Below are 27667 nucleotides of genomic sequence, written 5' to 3' on the forward strand. Positions count from 1 at the left end.
CAGGGGATGCGTGTATTGGTAGATGCACGGGACAAACTGGGAATTCCGTGGCAGAACTCTGAAAACGAGAAGCACGGCATGTTTGTGATGTCATTTGAGGGGCGTGGTGGAGTGGCGGTAGAACCAATGGAATTCCAGCTTTATGGGCTGGCGCTGGACGCTCTGTGGAGGGATTCTGGAATACAGGACGCCTACGGACGACGCAGTGAGTTTCAACTGGTGAGTCTGACACACACACGCACGCATGCACACACACACACACAAAGAGATACACACACACACAGCTACACACACACACACACAGCTCCACACACACACACGACAGCCGTGTCTGAGACTGAAAAATCACACACTCTCATTTGTTTGTGTCAGAGAGTGACTGTGTGTGTTGTTATTGTGATGTCACAGTCTCTCCCTGGTCTTCAACTCCAGATAAGTTAGAGCTGCATTCAACGTTCAAAACAGTTCGTTGTTTACAAACTGAGGACACGCTATGACAAAACAAAGATTCTAGAACCTAAAAGGATTCTTTGACTGTCCCCATAGGAGAACCCTTTGAAGAACCCTTTTAGGTTCCAAGTAGAACCCCTTTTGGGTTCCATGTTCCACAGAGGGTTCTACCTGGAACCAAAAAGGGTTCTCCCTTGGAGACAGCCGAAGAATCCTTTTAGGTTCTAGAATCTTTGTTTTGTCAAGCTATTGATATAGTTGGTTCTGTCATTACTAGTCTGATATACCTTATGTTGCCAGGCTATTGAAAAAGTTGGTTCTGTCATTACTAGTCTGATATACCTTATGTTGTCAGGCTATTGATATAGTTGGTTCTGTCAAAAACTAGTTCCCTGGATACCTTACGTTGTCAGGCTATTGATATAGTTGGTTCTGTCATTACTGGTCTGATATACCTTATGGTGTCAGGCTATTGATATAGTTGGTTCTGTCATTACTAGTCTGATATACCTTATGTTGTCAGGCTATTGATATAGTTGGTTCTGTCATTACTAGTTTCCTGGATACCTTATGTTGTCAGGCTATTGATATAGTTGGTTCTGTTCTAGTTGCCTGGATACCTTACGTTGTCAGGCTATTGATATAGTTGGTTCTGTCATTATTAGTTCCCTGGATACCTTACATTGTCAGGCTATTGATATAGTTGGTTCTGTCATTATTAGTTCCCTGGATACCTTGTTATCAGGCTATTGATATAGTTGGTTCTGTCATTATTAGTTCCCTGATACCTTATGTTGTCAGGCTATTGTTATAGTTGGTTCTATCATTAGTAGTTCCTGATACCTTACGTGTCAGGCTATTGATATAGCCTGTCATTATTAGTCCCCGAGATACCTTATGTTGTCAGGCTATTGATGTAGTTGGTTCTGTCATTACTAGTCCCCTGGATCCGTTATCAGGCTATTGATATAGTTGGTTCTGTCATTATTAGTTCCTGATACCTTGTGTTGTCAGGCTATTGATATAGTTAGTTCTGTCATTATTAGTCCTGTGGATACCTTACGTTGTCAGGATACCTCCTGCTGTGTTCTGTCCTACTGTGTGCTGTCCTGCTGTCCTGCTGTGTGCTGTCCTGCTGTCCTGCTGTGTTCTGTCCTGCTGTCCTGCTGTGTTCTGTCCTGCTGTGTGCTGTCCTGCTGTGTACTGTCCTGCTGTCCTGCTGTGCTGTCCTGCTGTGTACTGTCCTGCTGTGTTCTGTCCTGCTGTGTTCTGTCCTGCTGTGTTCTGTCCTGCTGTGTGCTGTCCTGCTGTGTGCTGTCCTGCTGTGTTCTGTCCTGCTGTGTTCTGTCCTGCTGTGTTCTGTCCTGCTGTGTACTGTCCTGCTGTGTGCTGTCCTGCTGTCCTGCTGTGTTCTGTCCTGCTGTGTTCTGTCCTGCTGTGTTCTGTCCTGCTGTGTGCTGTCCTGCTGTGTTCTGTCCTGCTGTGTTCTGTCCTGCTGTGTTCTGTCCTGCTGTCCTGCTGTGTTCTGTCCTGCTGTGTTCTGTCCTGCTGTCCTGCTGTGTTCTGTCCTGCTGTGTTCTGTCCTGCTGTCCTGCTGTGTACTGTCCTGCTGTGTAATGTCCTGCTGTGTTCTGTCCTGCTGTGTTCTGTCCTGCTGTGTTCTGTTCTGCTGTGTGCTGTCCTGCTGTGTTCTGTCCTGCTGTGTTCTGTCCTGCTGTCCTGCTGTGTTCTGTCCTGCTGTGTTCTGTCCTGCTGTCCTGCTGTGTTCTGTCCTGCTGTGTTCTGTCCTGCTGTGTTCTGTCCTGCTGTCCTGCTGTGTTCTGTCCTGCTGTCCTGCTGTGTTCTGTCCTGCTGTGTTCTGTCCTGCTGTGTGCTGTCCTGCTGTGTGCTGTCCTGCTGTGTTCTGTCCTGCTGTCCTGCTGTCTTGCTGTGTTCTGTCCTGCTGTGTGCTGTCCTGCTGTTTTCTGTCCTGCTGTTTGCTGTCCTGCTGTGTACTGTCCTGCTGTGTGCTGTCCTACTGTGTACTGTCCTGCTGTGTACTGTCCTGCTGTGTACTGTCCTGCTGTGTTCTGTCCTGCTGTGTTCTGTCCTGCTGTGTTCTGTCCTGCTGTGTTCTGTCCTGCTGTCCTGCTGTGTTCTGTCCTGCTGTGTACTGTCCTGCTGTGTACTGTCCTGCTGTCCTGCTGTGTTCTGTCCTGCTGTGTTCTGTCCTGCTGTGTACTGTCCTGCTGTCCTGCTGTGTTCTGTCCTGCTGTGTTCTGTCCTGCTGTGTTCTGTCCTGCTGTGTTCTGTCCTGCTGTGTTCTGTCCTGCTGTGTTCTGTCCTGCTGTGTACTGTCCTGCTGTGTTCTGTCCTGCTGTCCTGCTGTGTTCTGTCCTGCTGTGTTCTGTCCTGCTGTGTACTGTCCTGCTGTGTTCTGTCCTGCTGTGTTCTGTCCTGCTGTCCTGCTGTGTTCTGTCCTGCTGTGTTCTGTCCTGCTGTGTTCTGTCCTGCTGTCCTGCTGTGTTCTGTCCTGCTGTCCTGCTGTGTTCTGTCCTGCTGTGTTCTGTCCTGCTGTGTACTGTCCTGCTGTGTTCTGTCCTGCTGTGTTCTGTCCTGCTGTGTTCTGTCCTGCTGTCCTGCTGTGTGCTGTCCTGCTGTGTGCTGTCCTGCTGTGTGCTGTCCTGCTGTGTTCTGTCCTGCTGTGTTCTGTCCTGCTGTGTTCTGTCCTGCTGTCCTGCTGTGTACTGTCCTGCTGTGTTCTGTCCTGCTGTGTTCTGTCCTGCTGTGTTCTGTCCTGCTGTCCTGCTGTGTTCTGTCCTGCTGTGTTCTGTCCTGCTGTGTGCTGTCCTGCTGTGTTCTGTCCTGCTGTGTTCTGTCCTGCTGTGTTCTGTCCTGCTGTGTTCTGTCCTGCTGTGTTCTGTCCTGCTGTCCTGCTGTTCTGTCCTGTCCTGCTGTGTACTGTCCTGCTGTGTTCTGTCCTGCTGTGTTCTGTCCTGCTGTGTTCTGTCCTGCTGTGTTCTGTCCTGCTGTGTTCTGTCCTGCTGTGTTCTGTCCTGCTGTGTGCTGTCCTGCTGTGTTCTGTCCTGCTGTCCTGCGGTGTTCTGTCCTGCTGTCCTGCTGTGTGCTGTCCTGCTGTGTTCTGTCCTGCTGTGTTCTGTCCTTCTGTGTGCTGTCCTGCTGTGTTCTGTCCTGCTGTGTGCTGTCCTACTGTGTGCTGTCCCTGTGTACTGTCCTGCTGTGTGCTGTCCTGCTGTCCTGCTGTCCTGCTGTGTTCTGTCCTGCTGTGTGCTGTCCTGCTGTGTTCTGTCCTGCTGTGTTCTGTCCTGCTGTGTACTGTCCTGCTGTGTGCTGTCCTGCTGTGTACTGTCCTGCTGTGTACTGTCCTGCTGTGTTCTGTCCTGCTGTGTACTGTCCTGCTGTGTTCTGTCCTGCTGTGTTCTGTCCTGCTGTGTTCTGTCCTCTGTCCTGCTGTGTTCTGTCCTGCTGTGTACTGTCCTGCTGTGTACTGTCCTGCTGTCCTGCTGTGTTCTGTCCTGCTGTGTTCTGTCCTGCTGTGTACTGTCCTGCTGTCCTGCTGTGTTCTGTCCTGCTGTGTTCTGTCCTGCTGTGTTCTGTCCTGCTGTGTTCTGTCCTGCTGTGTTCTGTCCTGTGTTCTGTCCTGCTGTGTGCTGTCCTGCTGTGTTCTGTCCTGCTGTCCTGCTGTATTCTGTCCTGCTGTGTTCTGTCCTGCTGTGTACTGTCCTGCTGTGTTCTGTCCTGCTGTGTTCTGTCCTGCTGTCCTGCTGTGTTCTGTCCTGCTGTGTTCTGTCCTGCTGTGTTCTGTCCTGCTGTCCTGCTGTGTTCTGTCCTGCTGTCCTGCTGTGTTCTGTCCTGCTGTGTTCTGTCCTGCTGTGTCCTGTCCTGCTGTGTTCTGTCCTGCTGTGTTCTGTCCTGCTGTGTTCTGTCCTGCTGTCCTGCTGTGTGCTGTCCTGCTGTGTGCTGTCCTGCTGTGTGCTGTCCTGCTGTGTGCTGTCCTGCTGTGTTCTGTCCTGCTGTGTTCTGTCCTGCTGTGCTGTACTGTCCTGCTGTGTTCTGTCCTGCTGTGTTCTGTCCTGCTGTGTTCTGTCCTGCTGTCCTGCTGTGCTGTCCTGCTGTGTTCTGTCCTGCTGTGTTCTGTCCTGCTGTGTTCTGTCCTGCTGTGTTCTGTCCTGCTGTGTTCTGTCCTGCTGTGTGCTGTCCTGCTGTGTTCTGTCCTGCTGTCCTGCTGTGTTCTGTCCTGCTGTCCTGCTGTGTACTGTCCTGCTGTGTTCTGTCCTGCTGTGTTCTGTCCTGCTGTGTGCTGTCCTGCTGTGTTCTGTCCTGCTGTGTTCTGTCCTGCTGTGTTCTGTCCTGCTGTGTGCTGTCCTGCTGTCCTGTGTGCTGTCCTGCTGTGTTCTGTCCTGCTGTCCTGCTGTGTGCTGTCCTGCTGTGTTCTGTCCTGCTGTGTTCTGTCCTGCTGTGTGCTGTCCTGCTGTGTTCTGTCCTGCTGTGTGCTGTCCTGCTGTGTTCTGTCCTGCTGTGTACTGTCCTGCTGTGTTCTGTCCTGCTGTGTGCTGTCCTGCTGTGTGCTGTCCTGCTGTGTGTTGTCCCTGTCCTGCTGTGTACTGTCCTGCTGTGTGCTGTCCTGCTGTGTGTTGTCCTGCTGTCCTGCTGTGTACTGTCCTGCTGTTCTGTCCCTGCTGTCCTGCTGTGTTCTGTCCTGCTGTGTTCTGTCCTGCTGTGTTCTGTCCTGCTGTTCTGTCCTGCTGTGTTCTGTCCTGCTGTGTTCTGTCCTGCTGTGTTCTGTCCTGCTGTCCTGCTGTGTTCTGTCCTGCTGTGTTCTGTCCTGCTGTGTTCTGTCCTGCTGTGTTCTGTCCTGCTGTGTTCTGTGCTGTGTACTGTCCTGCTGTGTTCTGTCCAGCTGTGTGCTGTCCTGCTGTGTACTGTCCTGCTGTCCTGCTGTGTTCTGTCCTGCTGTGTTCTGTCCTGCTGTGTTCTGTCCTGCTGTGTTCTGTCCTGCTGTGTACTTGCTGTGTTCTGTCCTGCTGTGTTCTGTCCTGCTGTGTTCTGTCCTGCTGTGTTCTGTCCTGCTGTGTGTCCTGCTGTCCTGCTGTGTGCTGTCCTGCTGTGTTCTGTCCTGCTGTGTTCTGTCCTGCTGTGTTCTGTCCTGCTGTCCTGCTGTGTTCTGTCCTGCTGTGTTCTGTCCTGCTGTCCTGCTGTGTTCTGTCCTGCTGTGTTCTGTCCTCTGTGTTCTGTCCTGCTGTGTTCTGTCCTGCTGTGTTCTGTCCTGCTGTGTACTGTCCTGCTGTGTTCTGTCCTTCTGTCCTGCTGTGTTCTGTCCTGCTGTGTTCTGTCCTGCTGTGTTCTGTCCTGCTGTGTTCTGTCCTGCTGTGTACTGTCCTGCTGTGTACTGTCCAGCTGTGTGCTGTCCTGCTGCTGTGTGCTGTCCTGCTGTGTTCTGTCCTGCTGTGTTCTGTCCTGCTGTCCTGCTGTCCTGCTGTGTTCTGTCCTGCTGTGTTCTGTCCTGCTGTGTTCTGTCCTGCTGTGTTCTGTCCTGCTGTGTACTGTCCTGCTGTGTTCTGTCCTGCTGTGTTCTGTCCTGCTGTGTACTGTCCAGCTGTGTGCTGTCCTGCTGTGTACTGTCCTGCTGTCCTGCTGTGTTCTGTCCTGCTGTGTTCTGTCCTGCTGTCCTGCTGTGTTCTGTCCTGCTGTCCTGCTGTGTTCTGTCCTGCTGTGTTCTGTCCTGCTGTGTACTGTCCTGCTGTGTTCTGTCCTGCTGTGTTCTGTCCTGCTGTGTTCTGTCCTTGTCCTCTGTGTTCTGTCCTGCTGTGTTCTGTCCTGCTGTGTTCTGTCCTGCTGTGTTCTGTCCTGCTGTCCTGCTGTGTGCTGTCCTGCTGTGCTTCTCTCTTTCTCTGTGAGTATTTTTTCTGTCCTGCTGTGTTCTGTCCTGCTGTGTTCTGTCCTGCTGTGTTCTGTCCTCTGTCCTGCTGTGTTCTGTCCTGCTGTGTTCTGTCCTGCTGTGTTTCTGTCCTGCTGTGTTCTGTCCTGCTGTGTTCTGTCCTGCTGTGTTCTGTCCTGCTTGTACTGTCCTGCTGTGTTCTGTCCTGCTGTGTTCTGTCCTGCTGTGTTCTGTCCTGCTGTGTCTGTCCTGCTGTGTGCTGTCCTGCTGTGTTCTGTCCTGCTGTGTTCTGTCCTGCTGTGTTCTGTCCTGCCTGTCCTGCTGTCCTGCTGTGTTGCAAACGAGGCTAATCTTGTCATTAGTTGGAGAATGCTAGCATGCTAACGTGATACACAGAAGACAACTTGGTTCCTGTTAAACAGATGAACAGAACAAGACAGAGTGAATCCTCAGACTGCAGCTGCCTTTCAGGCTCTCTCTTCTCTGTGAGTATTTTTCTCTCTTCTTCCATCTCTTTCTCTCTTACTATCTTTATTTATGAGTCTTTATTTTTCTCCCTCTCGTTCTCTCTCTCACCCTCTCTCCTTTTCTCTGTCTGTCTCTACCCCTCTTATCTTTATGAGTCTTTATTTTTCTCGTTCTCTCTCTCACCCTCTCTCCTTTTCTCTGTCTGTCTCTCCACCCCTCTATCTTTATGAGTCTTTATTTTTCTCCCTCTCGTTCTCTCTCTCACCCTCTCTCCTTTTCTCTGTCTGTCTCTCTACCCCTCTATCTTTATGAGTCTTTATTTTTCTCACTCTCGTTCTCTCTCTCACCCTCTCTCCTTTTCTCTGTCTGTCTCTCTACCCCTCTATCTTTATGAGTCTTTATTTTTCTCCCTCTCGTTCTCTCTCACCCTCTCTCCTTTTCTCTGTCTGTCTCTCTACCCCTCTATCTTTATGAGTCTTTATTTTTCTCCCTCTCGTTCTCTCTCACCCTCTCTCCTTTTCTCTGTCTGTCTCGCTACCCCTCTATCTTTCTCTCTGAGAGGTTTTTCTGGTTACCACAGCCCAGCTTTCCCAGGAAACTCTGGATCCCAGCCAGAGAAAAAGAGAGCGCGAGAGAGAGAGAGAAATAAGGTTGGGGGAGGGGAGAGGGATTGAGAGAAACAGGATGACTGGGAGAAATGGAGAGAAGGGAGGAGTAGAGAGAAAACAGCCACCCCGCAGCATACCACCCAGCAGCATACCACCCGCAGCATACCACCCAGCAGCATACCACCCGCAGCATACCACCCAGCAGCATACCACCCGCAGCATACCACCCAGCAGCATACCACCCAGCAGCATACCACCCGCAGCATACCACCCAGCAGCATACCACCCGCAGCATACCACCCAGCAGCATACCACCCAGCAGCATACCACCCCGCAGCATACCACCCAGCAGCATACCACCCGCAGCATACCACCCAGCAGCATACCACCCAGCAGCATACCACCCACAGCATACCACCCAGCAGCATACCACCCAGCAGCATACCACCCGCAGCATACCACCCAGCAGCATACCACCCAGCAGCATACCACCCGCAGCATACCACCCAGCAGCATACCACCCAGCAGCATACCACCCGCAGCATACCACCCAGCAGCATACCACCCAGCAGCATACCACCCAGCAGCATACCACCCAGCAGCATACCACTACTGGCTTGCTTCTGAAGCTAAGCAGGGTTGGTCCTGGTCAGTTCCTGGATGGGAGACCAGATGCTGCTGGAAGTGGTGTTGGAGCACACTTTCCTCTGGTCTAAAACATGTTCCCAATGCCCCATGGCAGTGATTGGGGACTCTGCCCTGTGTAGGGTGCCGTCTTTCGGATGGGACGTTAAACGGGTGTCCTGACTCTCTGAGGTCATTAAAGATCCCTTGGCACTTATCGTAAGAGTAGGGGTGTTAACCCCGGGGTCCTGGTTAAATTCCCAATCTGGCCCTCAAACCATCACGGTCACCTAATAATCACCAGTTTACAAATTGTCTCATTCATCCACCTCCTCTCCCCTGTAACTATTCCCCAGGTCGTTGCTGCAAACAGATAAATACAAAAATATATTTTTTAAAACACACACACACACACACACACACACACACACACACACACACACACACACACACACACACACACACACACACACACACACACACACACACACACACACACACACACACACACACACACACACACACACACACACACACACACACACACACACACACACACACAAGTTGGAGAACGTCACAATTGATAAGAGATTGAATCCTGTTATGCCGTCGGCTATGTGCCATTTAAAGGTAATTAACGATGTAGCTGACATATGCAGTGTTTATTGTTAATGCCAACGAGGGGAACATTCCCTTTAAAAGGGATAAGGAATGTTAAAGAATCTTAAAGATACATCAGCCTGTTCACTGTAGTAGGGAGACAACAGAGAGAAACACTGTGGTGTGGGGCCTGTTCACTGCAGTAGGGAGACAACAGAGATAAACACTGTGGTGTGGGGCCTGTTAACTGCAGTAGGGAGACAACAGAGATAAACACTGTGGTGTGGGGCCTGTTCACTGCAGTAGGGAGACAACAGAGATAAACACTGTGGTGTGGGGCCTGTTCACTGCAGTAGGGAGACAACAGAGATAAAACACTGTGGTGTGGGGCCTGTTCACTGCAGTAGGGAGACAACAGAGATAAACACTGTGGTGTGGGGCCTGTTCACTGTAGTAGGGAGACAACAGAGATAAACACTGTGGTGTGGGGCCTGTTCACTGTAGTAGGGAGACAACAGAGATAAACACTGTGGTGTGGGGCCTGTTCACTGCTGTAGGGAGACAACAGAGATAAACACTGTGGTGTGGGGCCTGTTCACTGTAGTAGGGAGGAGAGAGACAACACTGTGGTGTGGGGCCTGTTCACTGCAGTAGGGTGGGGCCTGAGAGAGAGACAACACTGTGGTGTGGGGCCCGTAGGGAGGAGAGAGAGACAACACTGTGGTGTGGGGCCTGACTGCAGTAGGAGGAGAGAGAGACAAACACTGCAGTAGGGAGGAGAGAGAGACAGAGATAAAACACTGTGGTGTGGGGCCTGTTCACTGTAGTAGGGAGACAACAGAGATAAACACTGTGGTGTGGGGCCTGTTCGCTGCAGTAGGGAGGAGACAGAGATAAACACTGTGGTGTGGGGCCTGTTCACTGTAGTAGGGAGACAACAGAGATAAACACTGTGGTGTGGGGCCTGTTCACTGCAGTAGGGAGACAACAGAGATAAACACTGTGGTGTGGGGCCTGTTCACTGTAGTAGGGAGACAACAGAGATAAACACTGTGGTGTGGGGCCTGTTCACTGTAGTAGGGAGACAACAGAGATAAACACTGTGGTGTGGGGCCTGTTCACTGTAGTAGGGAGACAACAGAGATAAACACTGTGGTGTGGGGCCTGTTCACTGTAGTAGGGAGACAACAGAGATAAACACTGTGGTGTGGGGCCTGTTCACTGCAGTAGGGAGACAACAGAGATAAACACTGTGGTGTGGGGCCTGTTCACTGTAGTAGGGAGACAACAGAGATAAACACTGTGGTGTGGGGCCTGTTCACTGTAGTAGGGAGACAACAGAGATAAACACTGTGGTGTGGGGCCTGTTCACTGCAGTAGGGAGACAACAGAGATAAACACTGTGGTGTGGGGCCTGTTCACTGCAGTAGGGAGACAACAGAGATAAACACTGTGGTGTGGGGCCTGTTCACTGCAGTAGGGAGACAACAGAGATAAACACTGTGGTGTGGGGCCTGTTCACTGCAGTAGGGAGGAGACAGAGATAAACACTGTGGTGTGGGGCCTGTTCACTGCAGTAGGGAGGAGAGACAGAGATAAACACTGTGGTGTGGGGCCTGTTCACTGCAGTAGGGAGGAGAGACAGAGATAAACACTGTGGTGTGGGGCCTGTTCACTGTAGTAGGGAGACAACAGAGATAAACACTGTGGTGTGGGGCCTGTTCACTGCAGTAGGGAGGAGAGACAGAGATAAACACTGTGGTGTGGGGCCTGTTCACTGTAGTAGGGAGACAACAGAGATAAACACTGTGGTGTGGGGCCTGTTCACTGCAGTAGGGAGACAACAGAGACAACAGGAGCGATGGGTAACAATGATGCTTCGTGGATGACTGTTGTTGATGTGTGCAGAAGGTCCCTGGTTCGCGCCCGGGTATGGGCGAGGGGACGGTTTAAAATTATACTGTTAGAGAGAGAGAGAGAGAGAGAGAGAGAGAGAGAGAGAGAGAGAGAGAGAGAGAGAGAGAGAGAGAGAGAGAGAGAGAGAGAGAGGCAGAGAGAGACCACAAACACACAGTCTATTCAGACCTCGTCTAGTAGTAAAGCCTCTAATCTGACCAACACAAACTGTGAATGGAGTTCCATTCCTGCTGCCTTACTCACTCACACCAGTTCTATCCATTGATTGGTTTAGCCCACCAGAAACCTGTTTTGATTGGTCAGCTGTAATGCATCTGCTGTGACAGGCTTTAGTCATTGGTTTTTCCGCAGTTCCCCCCAATGTTACATGTTTTATTAACTTGGTTCATAAATTATATACAAAAAAAACATGCCATCTCTCTATCTCTCATCACTTCTCTCTCCCCCTCCCTCCCTCTCTCTCTCCCCCTCCCTCCCTCTCTCTCTCCCCCTCCCTCCCTCTCTTCCTGTCTTCTTGAAATAGAGGAAACCTCAGTCCATCTGCTTACTCAGTCTTTAAAACACTCTGTCAGCATTTTCACCGTTGACTAATAAAGTTATTTTAGTTTTGAAATGGTAACTTCAGAGAAAAAAATACTCTCTTTTGTCTCTTTCTCTCTCTCTCTCTCTCCCTACCTCTCTCTCTCTCCCCATCTCTCTCTCTCTCCCTACCTCTCTCTCTCCCTACCCCTCTCTCTCTCTCTCTCCCTACCCCTCTCTCTCTCTCTCCCTCCCTCTCTCTCACTCTCTGTCTCTCTCTGTGTCAGTAGTGATGCGTACTGCTATTTGTCACACCACTGTAGGTCTAGTCAGCAGCATGTGTGTCTGGTATGGGTGTAGGTCTAGTCAGCAGCATGTGTGTGTAGTAGGGGTGTAGGTCTAGTCAGCAGCATGTGTGTGTGGTAGGGGTGTAGGTCTAGTCAGCAGTATGTGTGTGTGGTAGGGGTGTAGGTCTAGTCAGCAGTATGTGTGTGTGGTAGGGGTGTAGGTCTAGTCAGCAGCATGTGTGTGTGGTAGGGGTGTAGGTCTAGTCAGCAGCATGTGTGTGTGGTAGGGGTGTAGGTCTCGTGATATTTTTCTGTAAAGGCTAGCATGAAGAAATGATATACAACACTGGCCATATCAATATTTATATTTTTACTAGCGTGACATTTGGCGGTAAAGGCTAGCATGCGGGACAAGTCGCTACGATGAGATTTTTGTGGGGAGAAAAGTCAGCTAACCTCGTAAGCTACCTAGGTATAACTAACTAGCTAGCTACGAGCTACTATAACTAACTAGCTAGCTACTAGCTACTATAACTAACTAGCTAGCTACTAGCTAGTTCAATGTCTCTCAGGATTATAAAGCCAAACCAGAAAGATAATAAAAACAGCATATTATTGACCTAAAAGGATAGCTGTGTTAGCCCAGTCGCTAGCTTATACAGGGTCGGTGACACATAGAGCAACCATGTCTATGGTCGGTGACACATAGAGCAACCATGTCTATGGGTCGGTGACACATAGAGCAACCATGTCTATGGGTCGGTGACACATAGAGCAACCATGTCTATGGGTCGGTGACACATAGAGCAACCATGTCTATGGGTCGGTGACACATAGAGCAACCATGTCTATGGGTCGGTGATACATAGAGCAACCATGTCTATGGGTCGGTGACACAGAGCAACCATGTCTATGGGTCAGTGACACATAGAGCAACCATGTCTTTTCATGAGAAATGACAGATCTATAACTTACATATCTATCTGAATTTGGTCTGGTCACCCCCCCCCAAAAGAAGTGACATATTGTCGGTTTAAAAGGCATGTAGAAAATCTGGTGTATGGTTTGCCTCGTGTACATGGTCTACTGGGGTCATTTTAAGTAGAGAACGTAGAGCTCAACATGTAAACAATGTGTCAGTTCAGCTATTCTCTGATCCAGATGACAGATGCCCTATAGGCCAGTAGTGCCGTCACACTGTAGGACTGTGGCTGCATTAGTGATGTCATATGAGAAGCTGCACAATGAATTCACATAGCTGATATACTGAGAGAGAGAGAGAGAGAGAGAGAGAGAGAGAGAGAGAGAGAGAGAGAGAGAGAGAGAGAGAGAGAGAGAGAGAGAGAGAGAGAGAGAGAGAGAGAGAGAGAGAGAGAGAGAGAGAGAGAGAGAGAGAGAGAGAGAGAGAGAGAGAGAGAGAGAGAGAGAATCAAGTACAACTCATTGGAGATCTTACCACTATACATAAAGGTTATGTTCATTTGAGAATACAACACAGACCCATTACAGACAGAACCTCGTCCTCTCTTTATTGACACACAGACCCATTACAGACAGAACCCCGTCCTCTCTTTATTGACACACAGACCCATTACAGACAGAACCCCGTCCTCTCTTTATTGACACACAGACCCATTAAAGACAGAACCCCTTCCTCTCTTTATTGACACACAGACCCATTACAGACAGAACCCCGTCCTCTCTTTATTGACACACAGACCCATTACAGACAGAACCCCGTCCTCTCTTTATTGACACACAGACCCATTACAGACAGAACCCCGTCCTCTCTTTATTGACACACAGACCCATTAAAGACAGAACCCCTTCCTCTCTTTATTGACACACAGACCCATTAAAGACAGAACCCCTTCCTCTCTTTATTGACACACAGACCCATTACAGACAGAACCCCTTCCTCTCTTTATTGACACACAGACCCATTACAGACAGAACCCCGTCCTCTCTTTATTGACACACAGACCCATTAAAGACAGAACCCCTTCCTCTCTTTATTGACACACAGACCCATTAAAGACAGAACCCCTTCCTCTCTTTATTGACACACAGACCCATTACAGACAGAACCCCTTCCTCTCTTTATTGACACACAGACCCATTACAGACAGAACCCCCGTCCTCTCTTTATTGACACACAGACCCATTAAAGACAGAACCCCTTCCTCTCTTTATTGACACACAGACCCATTAAAGACAGAACCCCTTCCTCTCTTTATTGACACACAGACCCATTACAGACAGAACCCCTTCCTCTCTTTATTGACACACAGACCCATTACAGACAGAACCCCTTCCTCTCTTTATTGACACACAGACCCATTAAAGACAGAACCCCTTCCTCTCTTTATTGACACACAGACCCATTAAAGACAGAACCCCTTCCTCTCTTTATTGACACACAGACCCATTACAGACAGAACCCCTTCCTCTCTTTATTGACACACAGACCCATTACAGACAGAACCCCGTCCTCTCTTTATTGACACACAGACCCATTAAAGACAGAACCCCTTCCTCTCTTTATTGACACACAGACCCATTAAAGACAGAACCCCTTCCTCTCTTTATTGACACACAGACCCATTACAGACAGAACCCCTTCCTCTCTTTATTGACACACAGACCCATTAAAGACAGAACCCCTTCCTCTCTTTATTGACACACAGACCCATTACAGACAGAACCCCGTCCTCTCTTTATTGACACACAGACCCATTACAGACAGAACCCCGTCCTCTCTTTATTGACACACAGACCCATTAAAGACAGAACCCCTTCCTCTCTTTATTGACACACAGACCCATTAAAGACAGAACCCCGTCCTCTCTTTATTGACACACAGACCCATTACAGACAGAACCCCGTCCTCTCTTTATTGACACACAGACCCATTACAGACAGAACCCCGTCCTCTCTTTATTGACACACAGACCCATTAAAGACAGAACCCCTTCCTCTCTTTATTGACACACAGACCCATTACAGACAGAACCCCGTCCTCTCTTTATTGACACACAGACCCATTACAGACAGAACCCCTTCCTCTCTTTATTGACACACAGACCCATTACAGACAGAACCCCGTCCTCTCTTTATTGACACACAGACCCATTACAGACAGAACCCCGTCCTCTCTTTATTGACACACAGACCCATTACAGACAGAACCCCGTCCTCTCTTTATTGACACACAGACCCATTACAGACAGAACCCCGTCCTCTCTTTATTGACACACAGACCCATTACAGACAGAACCCCTTCCTCTCTTTATTGACACACAGACCCATTACAGACAGAACCCCTTCCTCTCTTTATTGACACACAGACCCATTACAGACAGAACCCCGTCCTCTCTTTATTGACACACAGACCCATTACAGACAGAACCCCGTCCTCTCTTTATTGACACACAGACCCATTACAGACAGAACCCCCTCCTCTCTTTATTGACACACAGACCCATTACAGACAGAACCCCGTCCTCTCTTTATTGACACACAGACCCATTACAGACAGAACCTCTTCCTCTCTTTATTGACACACAGACCCATTACAGACAGAACCCCGTCCCCTCTTTATTGACACACAGACCCATTACAGACAGAACCTCTTCCTCTCTTTATTGACACAGACCCATTACAGACAGAACCCCGTCCTCTCTTTATTGACACACAGACCCATTACAGACAGTTTAAACACTCTTTATTGACACACAGACCCATTACAGACAGAACCCCGTCCTCTCTTTATTGACACACAGACCCATTACAGACAGAACCCCGTCCATCTTTATTGACACACAGACCCATTACAGACAGAACCCCGTCCTCTCTTTATTGACACACAGACCCATTTACAGACAGAACCCCGTCCTCAAAAACTCTTTATTGACACACAGACCCATTACAGACAGAACCCCGTCCTCTCTTTATTGACACACAGACCCATTACAGACAGAACGTCCTCTCTTTATTGACACACAGACCCATTACTTCTCCACTCTTTATTTCAGGATTGTGATGAATCAACATCAACACTAGTTCATCAGTTTAACAATTTTAAACAAGTTTAAACACTTCACAAGAGTCATCACTTCAAAATGTGTAAATAAAGCTAACTGTTATGTAAAGATGAGACATCTTAGTGTAAACAACACTAGATCTACTTAGCAACAAGTCGGTTATTATTACTAAAGCTGCATTTCAGGAAAACAACAAAAACTCAAAAACAACCCTGAGTAGACTGGCCAACCCTTCTGCACTGATCTACTGGCTGAGTAGACTGGCCAACCCTTCTCCACTGATCTACAGTCTGAGTAGACTGGCCAACCCTTCTCCACTAATCTACTGTCTGAGTAGACTGGCCAACCCTTCTCCACTAATCTACTGTCTGAGTAGACTGGCCAACCCTTCTCCACTGATTTACAGTCTGAGTAGACTGGCCAACCCTTCTCCACTGATCTACAGTCTGAGTAGACTGGCCAACCCTTCTCCACTGATCTACTGTCTGAGTAGACTGGCCAACCCTTCTCCACTGATCTACTGTCTGAGTAGACTGGCCAACCCTGTTCCACTGATCTACTGTCTGAGTAGACTGGCCAACCCTTCTCCACTGATCTACTGTCTGAGTAGACTGGCCAACCCTTCTCCACTGATCTACAGTCTGAGTAGACTGGCCAACCCTTCTGCACTGATCTACTGTCTGAGTAGACTGGCCAACCCTTCTCCACTGATCTACAGTCTGAGTAGACTGGCCAACCCTTCTCCACTCTCTCTACTGATCTACTGTCTGAGTAGACTGGCCAACCCTTCTCTACTGATCTACTGTCTGAGTAGACTGGCCAACCCTTCTCCACTGATCTACTGTCTGAGTAGACTGGCCAACCCTTCTCCACTGATCTACTGTCTGAGTAGACTGGCCAACCCTGTTCCACTGATCTACTGTCTGAGTAGACTGGCCAACCCTGCTCCACTGATCTACTGTCTGAGTAGACTGGCCAACCCTTCTCCACTGATCTACTGTCTGAGTAGACTGGCCAACCCTGCTCCACTGATCTACTGTCTGAGTAGACTGGCCAACCCTTCTCCACTGATCTACTGTCTGAGTAGACTGGCCAACCCTTCTGCACTGGTCTACTGTCTGAGTAGACTGGCCAACCCTTCTCCACTGATCTACTGTCTGAGTAGACTGGCCAACCCTTCACTGATCTACTGGCTGAGTAGACTGGCCAACCCTGCTCCACTGATCTACTGGCTGAGTAGACTTCTATTCCAGCCCAGAAAATAGCACTCTTGATGATCATGTCTTTAGATGTGATGATGAGTTGGTAATCGGGTGTGTTATTGCTGGGCTGGAACAGAACCCTGCACAGCCAGCAGCTCCCGTTGTAACCAGGTTAATACACTGTGTGGGATGTTTAACTGTATACAGCATTCTGTTAAACATTACATTTAAGTCATTTAGCAGACGCTCTTATCCAGAGCCCAAAGGATATACACCTTCGTCTCAGTGGGACAGCCACTTGCATCTAAATCTTCTTCATCTGCCAACAGGCTTTCTTACCCTTAGCATTACCCTATCCTAGGTATTCCTTGAAGAGGTGGGGTTTCATCTCAAAGAAACAGGCTACATTATACTCCGCTGTCCTGGCACTGAATAGTTTGTTCCACCATTGGGGGCCTATCAGCGAACAGTTTTGACTGGGCTGAGGGACTGGAGAATCTGTGGTATAATGAGCAGGCCAGAGGTGGATGAACACCCCTTGTTTGGGTTAGGGCCTGACAGAGCCTGCAATGTCACTTCTTCCATGGCCATTATCTAGCAAAATGGTCTTTAGTGACTATTTTTAACTGGAAGCCAGTGGAGAGAGCGGAGGAGCGGGGTAGCTGAGAGAATGGGAAGGTTGAACACCAGACGGGCTGCGACATTCTAATGAGTTGTAGGGGGTTTAATGGCACAGGCAGGGAGCCCAGCCAACAGCTAGTTGCAGCAAGACGGGAGATGACAAGTGCCTGGATTAGAAATGGCCTTACTGTGTGAGGCAGGTAGCAGCTCAGCGGAGTTAGAGCAGAACCTATAGGAAGTGACACCGCCTTGATGTTAGTTGAGAACTCAGGGTGTTGTCCAGATCACGCCAAGGTTCAGCTCTGGGAGGAGGCACAAAGTGGCCAACCGTGATGGCTAGATCTACGGGCAGTTCCCCGGGAGGAAAGGACTCCTATTTGAGGTTTTTTGATGTATTTAATCCACACTGAATATGTTCTGCCAGACATGCTTCTGTTTTACCTGGGTCCTTAGAAACTAAATAATTTTCAAGAGTTTCATTTAGCAAGATAGAGAGACCATGTGAGGTTATGACAGAGCCAAGTGACTTGGTGTATAGGAGAATAAGGACAGAACAGAGCCCTGGGGGACACCAGTGGTGAGAGCGGTTTAGAGGAGACCTTTGACGCCACCAACGTAGGATTCACTGTCAGGTAAAATATCAAGCCAGACTTGTCGGAGATGCCCAACTTGAGAGGGTGGAAAATCTGATGGTTCACAGTACAAGGCAGCCGATAGGTCTAGAAGGATGGAGCAGGGATAAGAGTTGATTTACAGTGCCAGCGCCTCCGTTCTACAGAAATGTAACATCTAATCAAAATGTGTCTTGAAACCTGTGATTTGGACACCAAAACTAAATTCTCCAGAGAGTGGTAGAGCTGGCAAAGTGAGACTAGAGTTTTGAGAGAAAAGAGTGTCTGTCTACTGGTCTGTAGTTGTTGACTCGGAGGGATCGCTGTAGGTTTTTTCAGAAGGGGTGCAACTCCGCTCCCTCTTGAAGACGTTGGAGGGACTTTGTTTCCAGTGGCGGGATGAGTTGATGAGCAGCCTTAAGGTAAGGGAGTTGGTCTCCGGAAATGGTCTGGCAGGCAAGGGGATAGCGGTTCAACGGGCAGGTTGTTGGGGTTCGTTTTCAAACAAGACTCTGTGACAAATTATCATTAATTTATAAAAGAGGTTGGAATAGGGTAGGGCAGTTTGAGAAGAAGACAAACGGTGACTTTTACAGCAAAGATCAGAGTCCATCAACTTTCAAAATGACAGACGGATCTGAAAGAGGGGAATAGTGGAGGGGGGAGGAATAGTTTTGAGGAGAAGTGGCAAAGAGTTTTGAAAAGAGGCAATGCTTGGAATTTAGAATGGAATAGTTTTAGCAGCAGAGAAGAGGAATAGTTTTGGAAGGAGGGAGTGAAAGGATGCAGGTCCGCAGGGGAAGGGGGGTTTTCTCCATTTCCGTCTCGGCTGCCCGGAGCCCTGTTCTGTTTAGGTGGGCCAACACATATAACACAGCTATTTCTCATGGGGTGGTGGACCTCTCTCTTCATCTGACAGGGTCACAGCAATGTACCAGACAGATTATCATACTAAATAACGTTAAACATCCTAGTTGGCTCAATAGTATGGTGCCATGTAAGACCAAAGGTCGTGGGTTTAACAGCCTGGGGACATCTGTTCATAAAATGGACCAATGACTGGGATAAAAGTGTCTCCCTTTACTGACAGATGAAGCTGATCCATTCACATTTCCATTTAAGTCATTTAGTGACTATTCTTATTTCCACAATGATTACATCAAGATAGCTAGCCAATATGACAACCAGTGGAATTTAGCCACTTGCATCTAAACAGTGTGTGTTAGCTAGCTCGCTAGTTAGCAGAAGTGGAGTTAGCCTACAAAATGGCCTACTGTAGCTACCCTATCAGCTCAGGTATTCCTTGAAGAGGTGGGGTTTCAGGTAGCTCTCCTAGTTAGCAGGTGGTGGATTAGCCTATCCGTGGCCTCCTGTAGCTAGCTAGCTAGGCAGATTTGTTCCACCATTGGGGGCCAGTAGCAGCTAACAGTTTTGCAGCTGGGCTTAGCCTATAAAGTGGAACTGTAGCTTAGCTCAGTGGTAGGGAGGCGAGCAGCCATAAAGTGGACTGAAGCTAGTGCCCTTGTTTGGAGTGTAGGGCCTGATCAGAGCCTGGAGTTAGCCTGAGGTGGCCCCTGTAGCCAGCTAGCAGCTCAGTGGAGCACCATGGTCTTGTAGCGGATGCTAGTTAGCAGCTAACTGGAAGCCATAAAGTGGCCTACTGGAGCTAGCTAGTGAGTTAAGAACTATTTAAAAAGTTTTTTAATGTATTTAATTACTTGAATATGTTCTCCCACTGCTTCTGTTTTATGGGTCCTTAGAAACTAAATACTGGGCCATTTTCAAGAGATTTGCAGTGGTAACAAAGCGGGAGATGACAGGATGAATGGACACAAAAGGAAATGCGGGTTTGTCCTCAGAGCGGTTTAGAACGTGACCTTTGACTTTACCAACGTAAGCATGAATAAAATATCAATCGGAGACTTGTCAGGACACCGATAATTTGCGCTTGAAAAACTAGAGAACCAACTACCGGGTGTATAATCACGTGATTCACACCCAGCAGCCGTTCTACGGGGGAATAGAAATGTAACATCTAATCAAAATCTGTTGGAGTTTTTACACCAAAACTAAATTCTCCAGACGGTGGTATGGCAAAGTGAGACTAGAGTGTAGTGTGTGTGTGTCTGTCTGCCTGCGTATGTAGTCTGTGGTGATCCGTCATGCTGGGATATTCCCTCTCCCCCAGACCTGGCCCCGCCCCCTTAGTTGGCGGACTTTGCCACCTGTGGTCATCACAGGTCAGCCTTTGGGAATGGGGTTGAAGTTTCCTGTTTGGCACGGCAACATAGCGGTTCACGGCCGAGTCCAATGGGGTTCGTTTTCAAACACGACTCTGTGACAAATTATCATTAATTTATAAAACAAGTTGGAATCTCATTTGGAGAAGAAGACAAACTGACTTTTACAATAAGACCAGACCAGAGCCCATCAACTCAATGACAGACGGATTGAAAGAAGAATAGTGGAAAGAGGAATAGTTTTGAAAAGAGGAATAGTTTTGGAACGAGGAATAGTTCAGGAAAAGAGGAATAGTTTTGGAACGAGGGCTAGTTTTCTGTGTGTGGGGTGGGGGAGGTCTCTGTCTGGTTAATCCCTCTCTCTGTTTTCACACACACAGCTGTTTCCTGGGGTGGTGGATGTGATTGAGGTTGCAAGTACCAGACTGAACTATCATACTAAATAACGTTAAACATCCTGTTGGCTCAGTCGGTGTGGTGCATGTAAGACCAAAGGTCGTGGGTTTGAAGCCTGGGGACACTATTCATAAAATGGACCAATGACTTTGGATAAAAGTGTCATTCTGAACGAGAGAAGCTGATCCTGGGTCTGTTTTAGGTGGCACCTTCAGAGGCATTGGGAGATTGCTTCATAGAGCCCCTGGAACGCGTTCAGAAGGGATCCTGGTCTGTTTTAGTGTGTTCCCTTCAGAGGCATGGGAGATTGCTTCATAGGTTTTTTTCCCTGCAACTCTCATAAGCTGATCCTGGGTCTGTTTTAGGTGTCGTTCCCTTCAGAGGCATTGGGAGATTGCTTGATGAGCCCCTGGAAGGCGTTCAGAAGCTGATCCTGGGTCTGTTTTAGGTGTTGTTCCCTTCAGAGGCATTGGGAGATTGCTTCATAGAGCCCCTGGAACGCGTTCAGAAGCTGATCCTGGGTCTGTTTTAGGTGTCGTTCCCTTCAGAGGCATTGGGAGATTGCTTCATAGAGCCCCTGGAACGCGTTCAGAAGCTGATCCTGGGTCTGTTTTAGGTGTTGTTCCCTTCAGAGGCATTGGGAGATTGCTTCATAGAGCCCTGGAACGCGTTCAGAAGCTGATCCTGGGTCTGTTTAGTGTTGTTCCCTTCAGAGGCAGAACATTGCTTCATAGACACTTTTATCAGAAAACATTGGTCTCTTTAGGTGTTGTTCCCTCAGAGGCATTGGGAGATTGCTTCTCCCTCCTCTCTGTCTGTGTCAGGGTTGAGTTTAATGATCAGTTTTGTTTGTTTGAACATTGTAGAGCATTCTAGAAGCCTCGGTGTCAGCCCACTGATCACTGGGTCTGAATCAGTGTTGTTCGCACTGGACACACACTGGTTGAATCAACATTGAGCCACTGGACACACACTGGTTGAATCAACATTGTTTCGCACTGGACACACACTGGTTGAATCAACGTTGTTTCGCACTGGACACACACTGGTTGAATCAACGTTGAAGCTGATCACTGGACACACACTGGTTGAATCAACCCTCTTAGAGGCAGAACACAGGGTCACACACTTTTTGAAAACATTGCTCTCGCATTACTCACACACTGGTTGAATCAACGTTGTTTCGCACTGGACACACACTGGTTGAATCAACGTTGTTTGCACTGGAAACACACTGGTTGAATCAACGCCTCGTTTCGCCCACTGGACACACACTGGTTGAATCAACGTTGTTTCGCACTGGACACACACTGGTTGAATCAACGTTTCACACTGGACACACTTTGAATCAACACTGGACACACACTGGTTGAATCAACGTTGTTTCGCACTGGACACACACTGGTTGAATCAACGTTGTTTCGCACTGGACACATACTGGTTGAATCAACGTCGTTTCGCACGACACACTTTCAATGAAATTACATTGAACCAACGTGGAATAGACGTTGAATTGTCGTCTTTGCCCAGTGGGAAGAGTGTTTGTTGTGTGTGTGGTTGAATTATATAGCAAATACTTTCAAAGCTGTCAGCATGTTCGTCCAATGGAAACAATGGAATAAAAGATCAAAATGACTGTTGTCTCTTCCTGTTCACAGAGTGAGTCGGTGAAATACTTCCTGGATAACCTGGACCGGATTGGCCAGCTGGTGAATGGGCAACGTTACCTTTCACATTTCATGTCAGAACCTCTGGCCAACCCCCAATCTGTTAGTATTACTGACTATGTAATTACATTATTGTTGAATACTGTTGTTGTACATAAATGACAAACAAAACAATCAAAGAGCATGATAATATTACTGTTCTCCTCCTCTCTGCTCCACTCTCCTCCTCTCTACTCCTCCCCTCTCTCCTCCATCCTTCCATCCTCTCTCCTCCCTCTCTCCTCCTCTACCTCCTCCCTCTCCTCCATCCATCCCTCTCTCCTCCATCCTTCCATCCCTCTCTGCTCCTCTCTATCCTCCCTCTCTCCTCCATCCTTACACCCCTCTCCTCCTCTCTACTCCTCCCCTCTCTCCTCCATCCTTCCCTCCCTCTCTCCTCCTCTCTCCTCCTCTCTCTTATATCTCTCCTCCATCCTTACATCCCTCTGTCCTCATGTCTCCTCCAATGGAAACAATGGAATCTCTCCTCCATCCTTACATCCCTCTCTCCTCCTCTCTGCAGAGTGAGTCCTCCCTCTCTCCTCCATCCTCCATCCCTCTCTCCTCCTCTCTGTTCCTTCTACTCCTCCCTCTCTTCCATCCGTCCATCCCCTCTCCTCCTCTCCTCCTCCAATCTGTTCCTCTCTCCTCCTCTGTAATTACATTATCCTTCCATCCTACCCTCCCTCCTCCTCCTACATCCTCCTCTCAAAACTCCTCCCCTCTCCTCCATCCATCCATCCCTCTCTCTCCTCCTCTCTCCTCCTCTCTCCTCCATCCTTCCCTCCCTCTCTCCTCCTCTCTCCTCCTCTCTACTCCTCCCCTCTCTCCTCCATCCTTCCATCCCTCTCTCCTCCCTCTCTCCTCCTCTTTCCTCCATCCTTCCCTCCCTCTCTCCTCCTCTCTGCTCCTCTCTACTCCTCCCCTCTCTCCTCCATCCTTCCCTCCCTCTCTCCTCCTCTCTGCTCCTCTCTACTCCTCCCCTCTCTCCTCCATCCGTCCATCCCTCTCTCCTCCTCTCTACTCCTCCCCTCTCTCCTCCATCCTTCCCTCCCTCTCTCCTCCTCTCTCCTCCTCTCTACTCCTCCCCTCTCTCCTCCATCCGTCCATCCCTCTCCCTCCCTCTCTCCTCCTCTCTCCTCCATCCTTCCCTCCCTCTCTCCTCCTCTCTCCTCCTCTCTACTCCTCCCCTCTCTCCTCCATCCTTCCATCCCTCTCTCCTCCATCCTTCCTCCCTCTCTCCTCCTCTCTCCTCCTCTCCTCCTCTCCTCCCCTCTCTCCTCCATCCTTCCATCCCTCTCTCCTCCTCCTCTCTCCTCCATCCTTCCATCCCTCTCTCCTCCTCTCTCCTCCTCTCTCCTCCTCTCTCTCCTCCCCTCTACTCCTCCTCTCTACTCCTCCCCTCTCTCCTCCATCCGTCCATCCCTCTCTCCTCCTCTCTCCAGAACTATATCCCTAGTCGGCAGGACATTCTGTTTGCACGGAAGGCGACTAAAGGAATCGTAGAACACGACTTTATCATAAAGAAGATTCCGTTTAAGATGGTTGATGTGGGGGGTCAGAGGTCACAGAGACAGAAATGGTTTCAGTGCTTCGACGGAATCACATCTATACTGTTCATGGTGTCATCATCCGAATACGACCAGGTAGGAGGCAGACAGACAGACAGACAGACAGACAGACAGACAGACAGACAGACAGACAGACAGACAGACAGACAGACACAGACCGAGAGACAGAGAGACACAGACAGACAGACAGACAGACAGACAGACAGACAGACAGACAGACAGACAGACAGACAGACAGATGAGACAGGTACACCCACCCACCAGACCTGAGTATATGAGGTGTTGATGTAGCTGGGAGGTTTTGGGGTGAAACCACATCTTCAGTTTTAGAGTCAACCGGAAGGGAGACATTTCTCACCTCCTCTCCCATAGGTTCTGATGGAGGACCGGAGGACCAATCGGCTGGTAGAGAGCATGAACATCTTTGAGACGATCGTGAACAACAAGCTCTTCCTCAACGTGTCCATCATCCTCTTCCTCAACAAGACTGACCTGCTGGTGGAGAAGCTAGGCCAGGCTGACATCACTAAACACTTCCCAGAATACAGGGAGACCCTCGCAGGCTGGAGGATGTACAGGTAGAATCTAACACACAGGACCTACAGGTAGAATCTAATACACTGGACCTACAGGTAGAATCTAACACACAGGACCTACAGGTAGAATCTAACACACTGGACCTACAGGTAGAATCTAAACACAGGACCTACAGGTAGAATCTAACACACAGGACCTACAGGTAGGATCTAACACACTGGACCTATAGGTAGAATCTAACACACAGGACCTATAGGTAGAATCTAACACACTGGACCTACAGGTAGAATCTAACACACTGGACCTACAGGTAGAATCTAACACACAGGACCTACAGGTAGAATCTAACACACAGGACCTACAGGTAGGATCTAACACACAGGACCTACAGGTAGAATCTAACACACAGGACCTACAGGTAGAATCTAACAACACTGGACCTACAGGTAGAATCTAACACACAGGACCTACAGGTAGAATCTAACACACTGGACCCAGGTAGAATACAGGACCTACAGGTAGGATCTAACACACTGGACCTATAGGTAGAATCTAACACACAGGACCTATAGGTAGAATCTAACACACAGGACCTACAGGTAGAATCTAACACACTGGACCTACAGGTAGAATCTAACACACAGGACCTACAGGTAGGATCTAACACACAGGACCTACAGGTAGAATCTAACACACAGGACCTACAGGTAGAATCTAACACACAGGACCTACAGGTAGGATCTAACACACTGGACCTACAGGTAGAATCTAACACACAGGACCTACAGGTAGAATCTAACACACAGGACCTACAGGTAGAATCTAACACACAGGACCTATAGGTAGAATCTAACACACAGGACCTACAGGTAGAATCTAACACACAGGAACTACAGGTAGAATCTAACACACAGGACCTACAGGTAGGATCTAACACACAGGAACTACAGGTAGAATCTAACACACAGGACCTACAGGTAGGATCTAACACACAGGACCTATAGGTAGAATCTAACACACAGGACCTACAGGTAGAATCTAACACACAGGACCTACAGGTAGGATCTAACACACAGGACCTACAGGTAGAATCTAACACACAGGACCTATAGGTAGAATCTAACACACAGGACCTACAGGTAGAATCTAACACACAGGACCTACAGGTAGGATCTAACACACTGGACCTACAGGTAGAATCTAACACACAGGACCTACAGGTAGGATCTAACACACTGGACCTATAGGTAACACATACCTGACCAGGTACACAATCACACCTGACCAGGTACACAATCACACCTAACCAGGTACACACACAATCACACCTAACCAGGTACACACACAAACAAACCTGACCAGGTACACACACAAACACACCTGACCAGGTACACACAAACACACCTGACCAGGTACACACAATCACACCTGACCAGGTATCACACCTGACCAGGTACACACAATCACACCTGACCAGGTACACAATCACACCAGACCAGGTACACACAAACACACCTGACCAGGTACACACAATCACACCAGACCAGGTACACACAAACACACCTGACCAGGTACACACAATCACACCAGACCAGGTACACACAATCACACCTGACCAGGTACACACACAAACACACCTGACCAGGTACACACACAATCACACCAGACCAGGTACACACAAACACACCTGACCAGGTACACACAATCACACCAGACCAGGTACACACAAACACACCTGACCAGGTACACACAATCACACCAGACCAGGTACACACAATCACACCAGACCAGGTACACACACAAACAAACCTGACCAGGTACACACACAAACAAACCTGACCAGGTACACACACAAACACACCTGACCAGGTACACACACAAACACACCTGACCAGGTACACACACAAACAAACCTGACCAGGTACACACACAAACACACCTGACCAGGTACACACACAAACACACCTGACCAGGTACACACAAACACACCTGACCAGGTACACACAAACACACCTGACCAGGTACACACACAAACACACCTGACCAGGTACACACACAAACACACCTGACCAGGTACACAAACACACCTGACCAGGTACACACAATCACACCTGACCAGGTACACACACAATCACACCACACCAGACCAGGTACACACAATCACACCTGACCAGGTACACACAATCACACCTGACCAGGTACACACAATCACACCAGACCAGGTACACACAATCACACCTGACCAGGTACACAAACACACCAGACCAGGTACACACAATCACACCTGACCAGGTACACACACAATCACACCAGACCAGGTACACACAATCACACCAGACCAGGTACACACAATCACACCAGACCAGGTACACACACAATCACACCAGACCAGGTACACACAATCACACCTGACCAGGTACACACAATCACACCTGACCAGGTACACAAACACACCAGACCAGGTACACACAATCACACCTGACCAGGTACACAAACACACCAGACCAGGTACACACAATCACACCTGACCAGGTACATACACAATCACACCAGACCAGGTACACACAATCACACCTGACCAGGTACACACACAATCACACCAAACCAGGTACACACAATCACACCAGACCAGGTACACACAATCACACCAGACCAGGTACACACACAATCACACCTGACCAGGTACACACAATCACACCTGACCAGGTACACACACAATCACACCAGACCAGGTACACACAATCACACCAGACCAGGTACACACAATCACACCTGACCAGGTACACACAATCACACCTGACCAGGTACACACAATCACACCTGACCAGGTACACAATCACACCTGACCAGGTACACACAATCACACCTGACCAGGTACACACAATCACACCTGACCAGGTACACACAATCACACCTGACCAGGTACACACAATCACACCTGACCAGGTACACACAATCACACCTGACCAGGTACACACAATCACACCAGACCAGGTACACACAATCACACCAGACCAGGTACACACAATCACACCAGACCAGGTACACACAATCACACCTGACCAGGTACACACAATCACACCAGACCAGGTACACACACAAACACACCTGACCAGGTACACACAAACACACCTGACCAGGTACACAAACACACCTGACCAGGTACACACAAACTCTCAAACCTCTTCTCTGTCTGTCTCTCTCTCTGCAGGCGTTCCTGGTGCAATCATTCAGTCCTGACCGGCGTAACCGTGGGAAACCTTGTTTCATCACTTTACCACAATCGACACGGAGAACATCCGCTTTGTGTTCCACGCTGTTAAAGACACCATACTGCAGGAGAACCTCAAAGACATCATGCTGCAGTGATACACACATTATACACACAC

General features: G+C 48.9%; 1 protein-coding gene across 1 annotated transcript; it reads left to right on the forward strand.

Annotated features, from left to right (window-relative positions):
- LOC127921912 (guanine nucleotide-binding protein subunit alpha-12-like) lies at positions 1-27667 on the forward strand. The gene is given in 7 exon segments (XM_052505526.1): positions 1-219; positions 22123-22173; positions 23616-23816; positions 24114-24285; positions 24288-24319; positions 27490-27529; positions 27532-27667. Coding segments are annotated over 7 exon segments (825 nt in total). The 5' UTR covers positions 1-6; the 3' UTR covers positions 27648-27667.

Source organism: Oncorhynchus keta, unplaced genomic scaffold (assembly GCF_023373465.1).
Source record: "Oncorhynchus keta strain PuntledgeMale-10-30-2019 unplaced genomic scaffold, Oket_V2 Un_contig_23976_pilon_pilon, whole genome shotgun sequence".
Taxonomy (NCBI): Eukaryota; Metazoa; Chordata; class Actinopteri; order Salmoniformes; family Salmonidae; genus Oncorhynchus; species Oncorhynchus keta.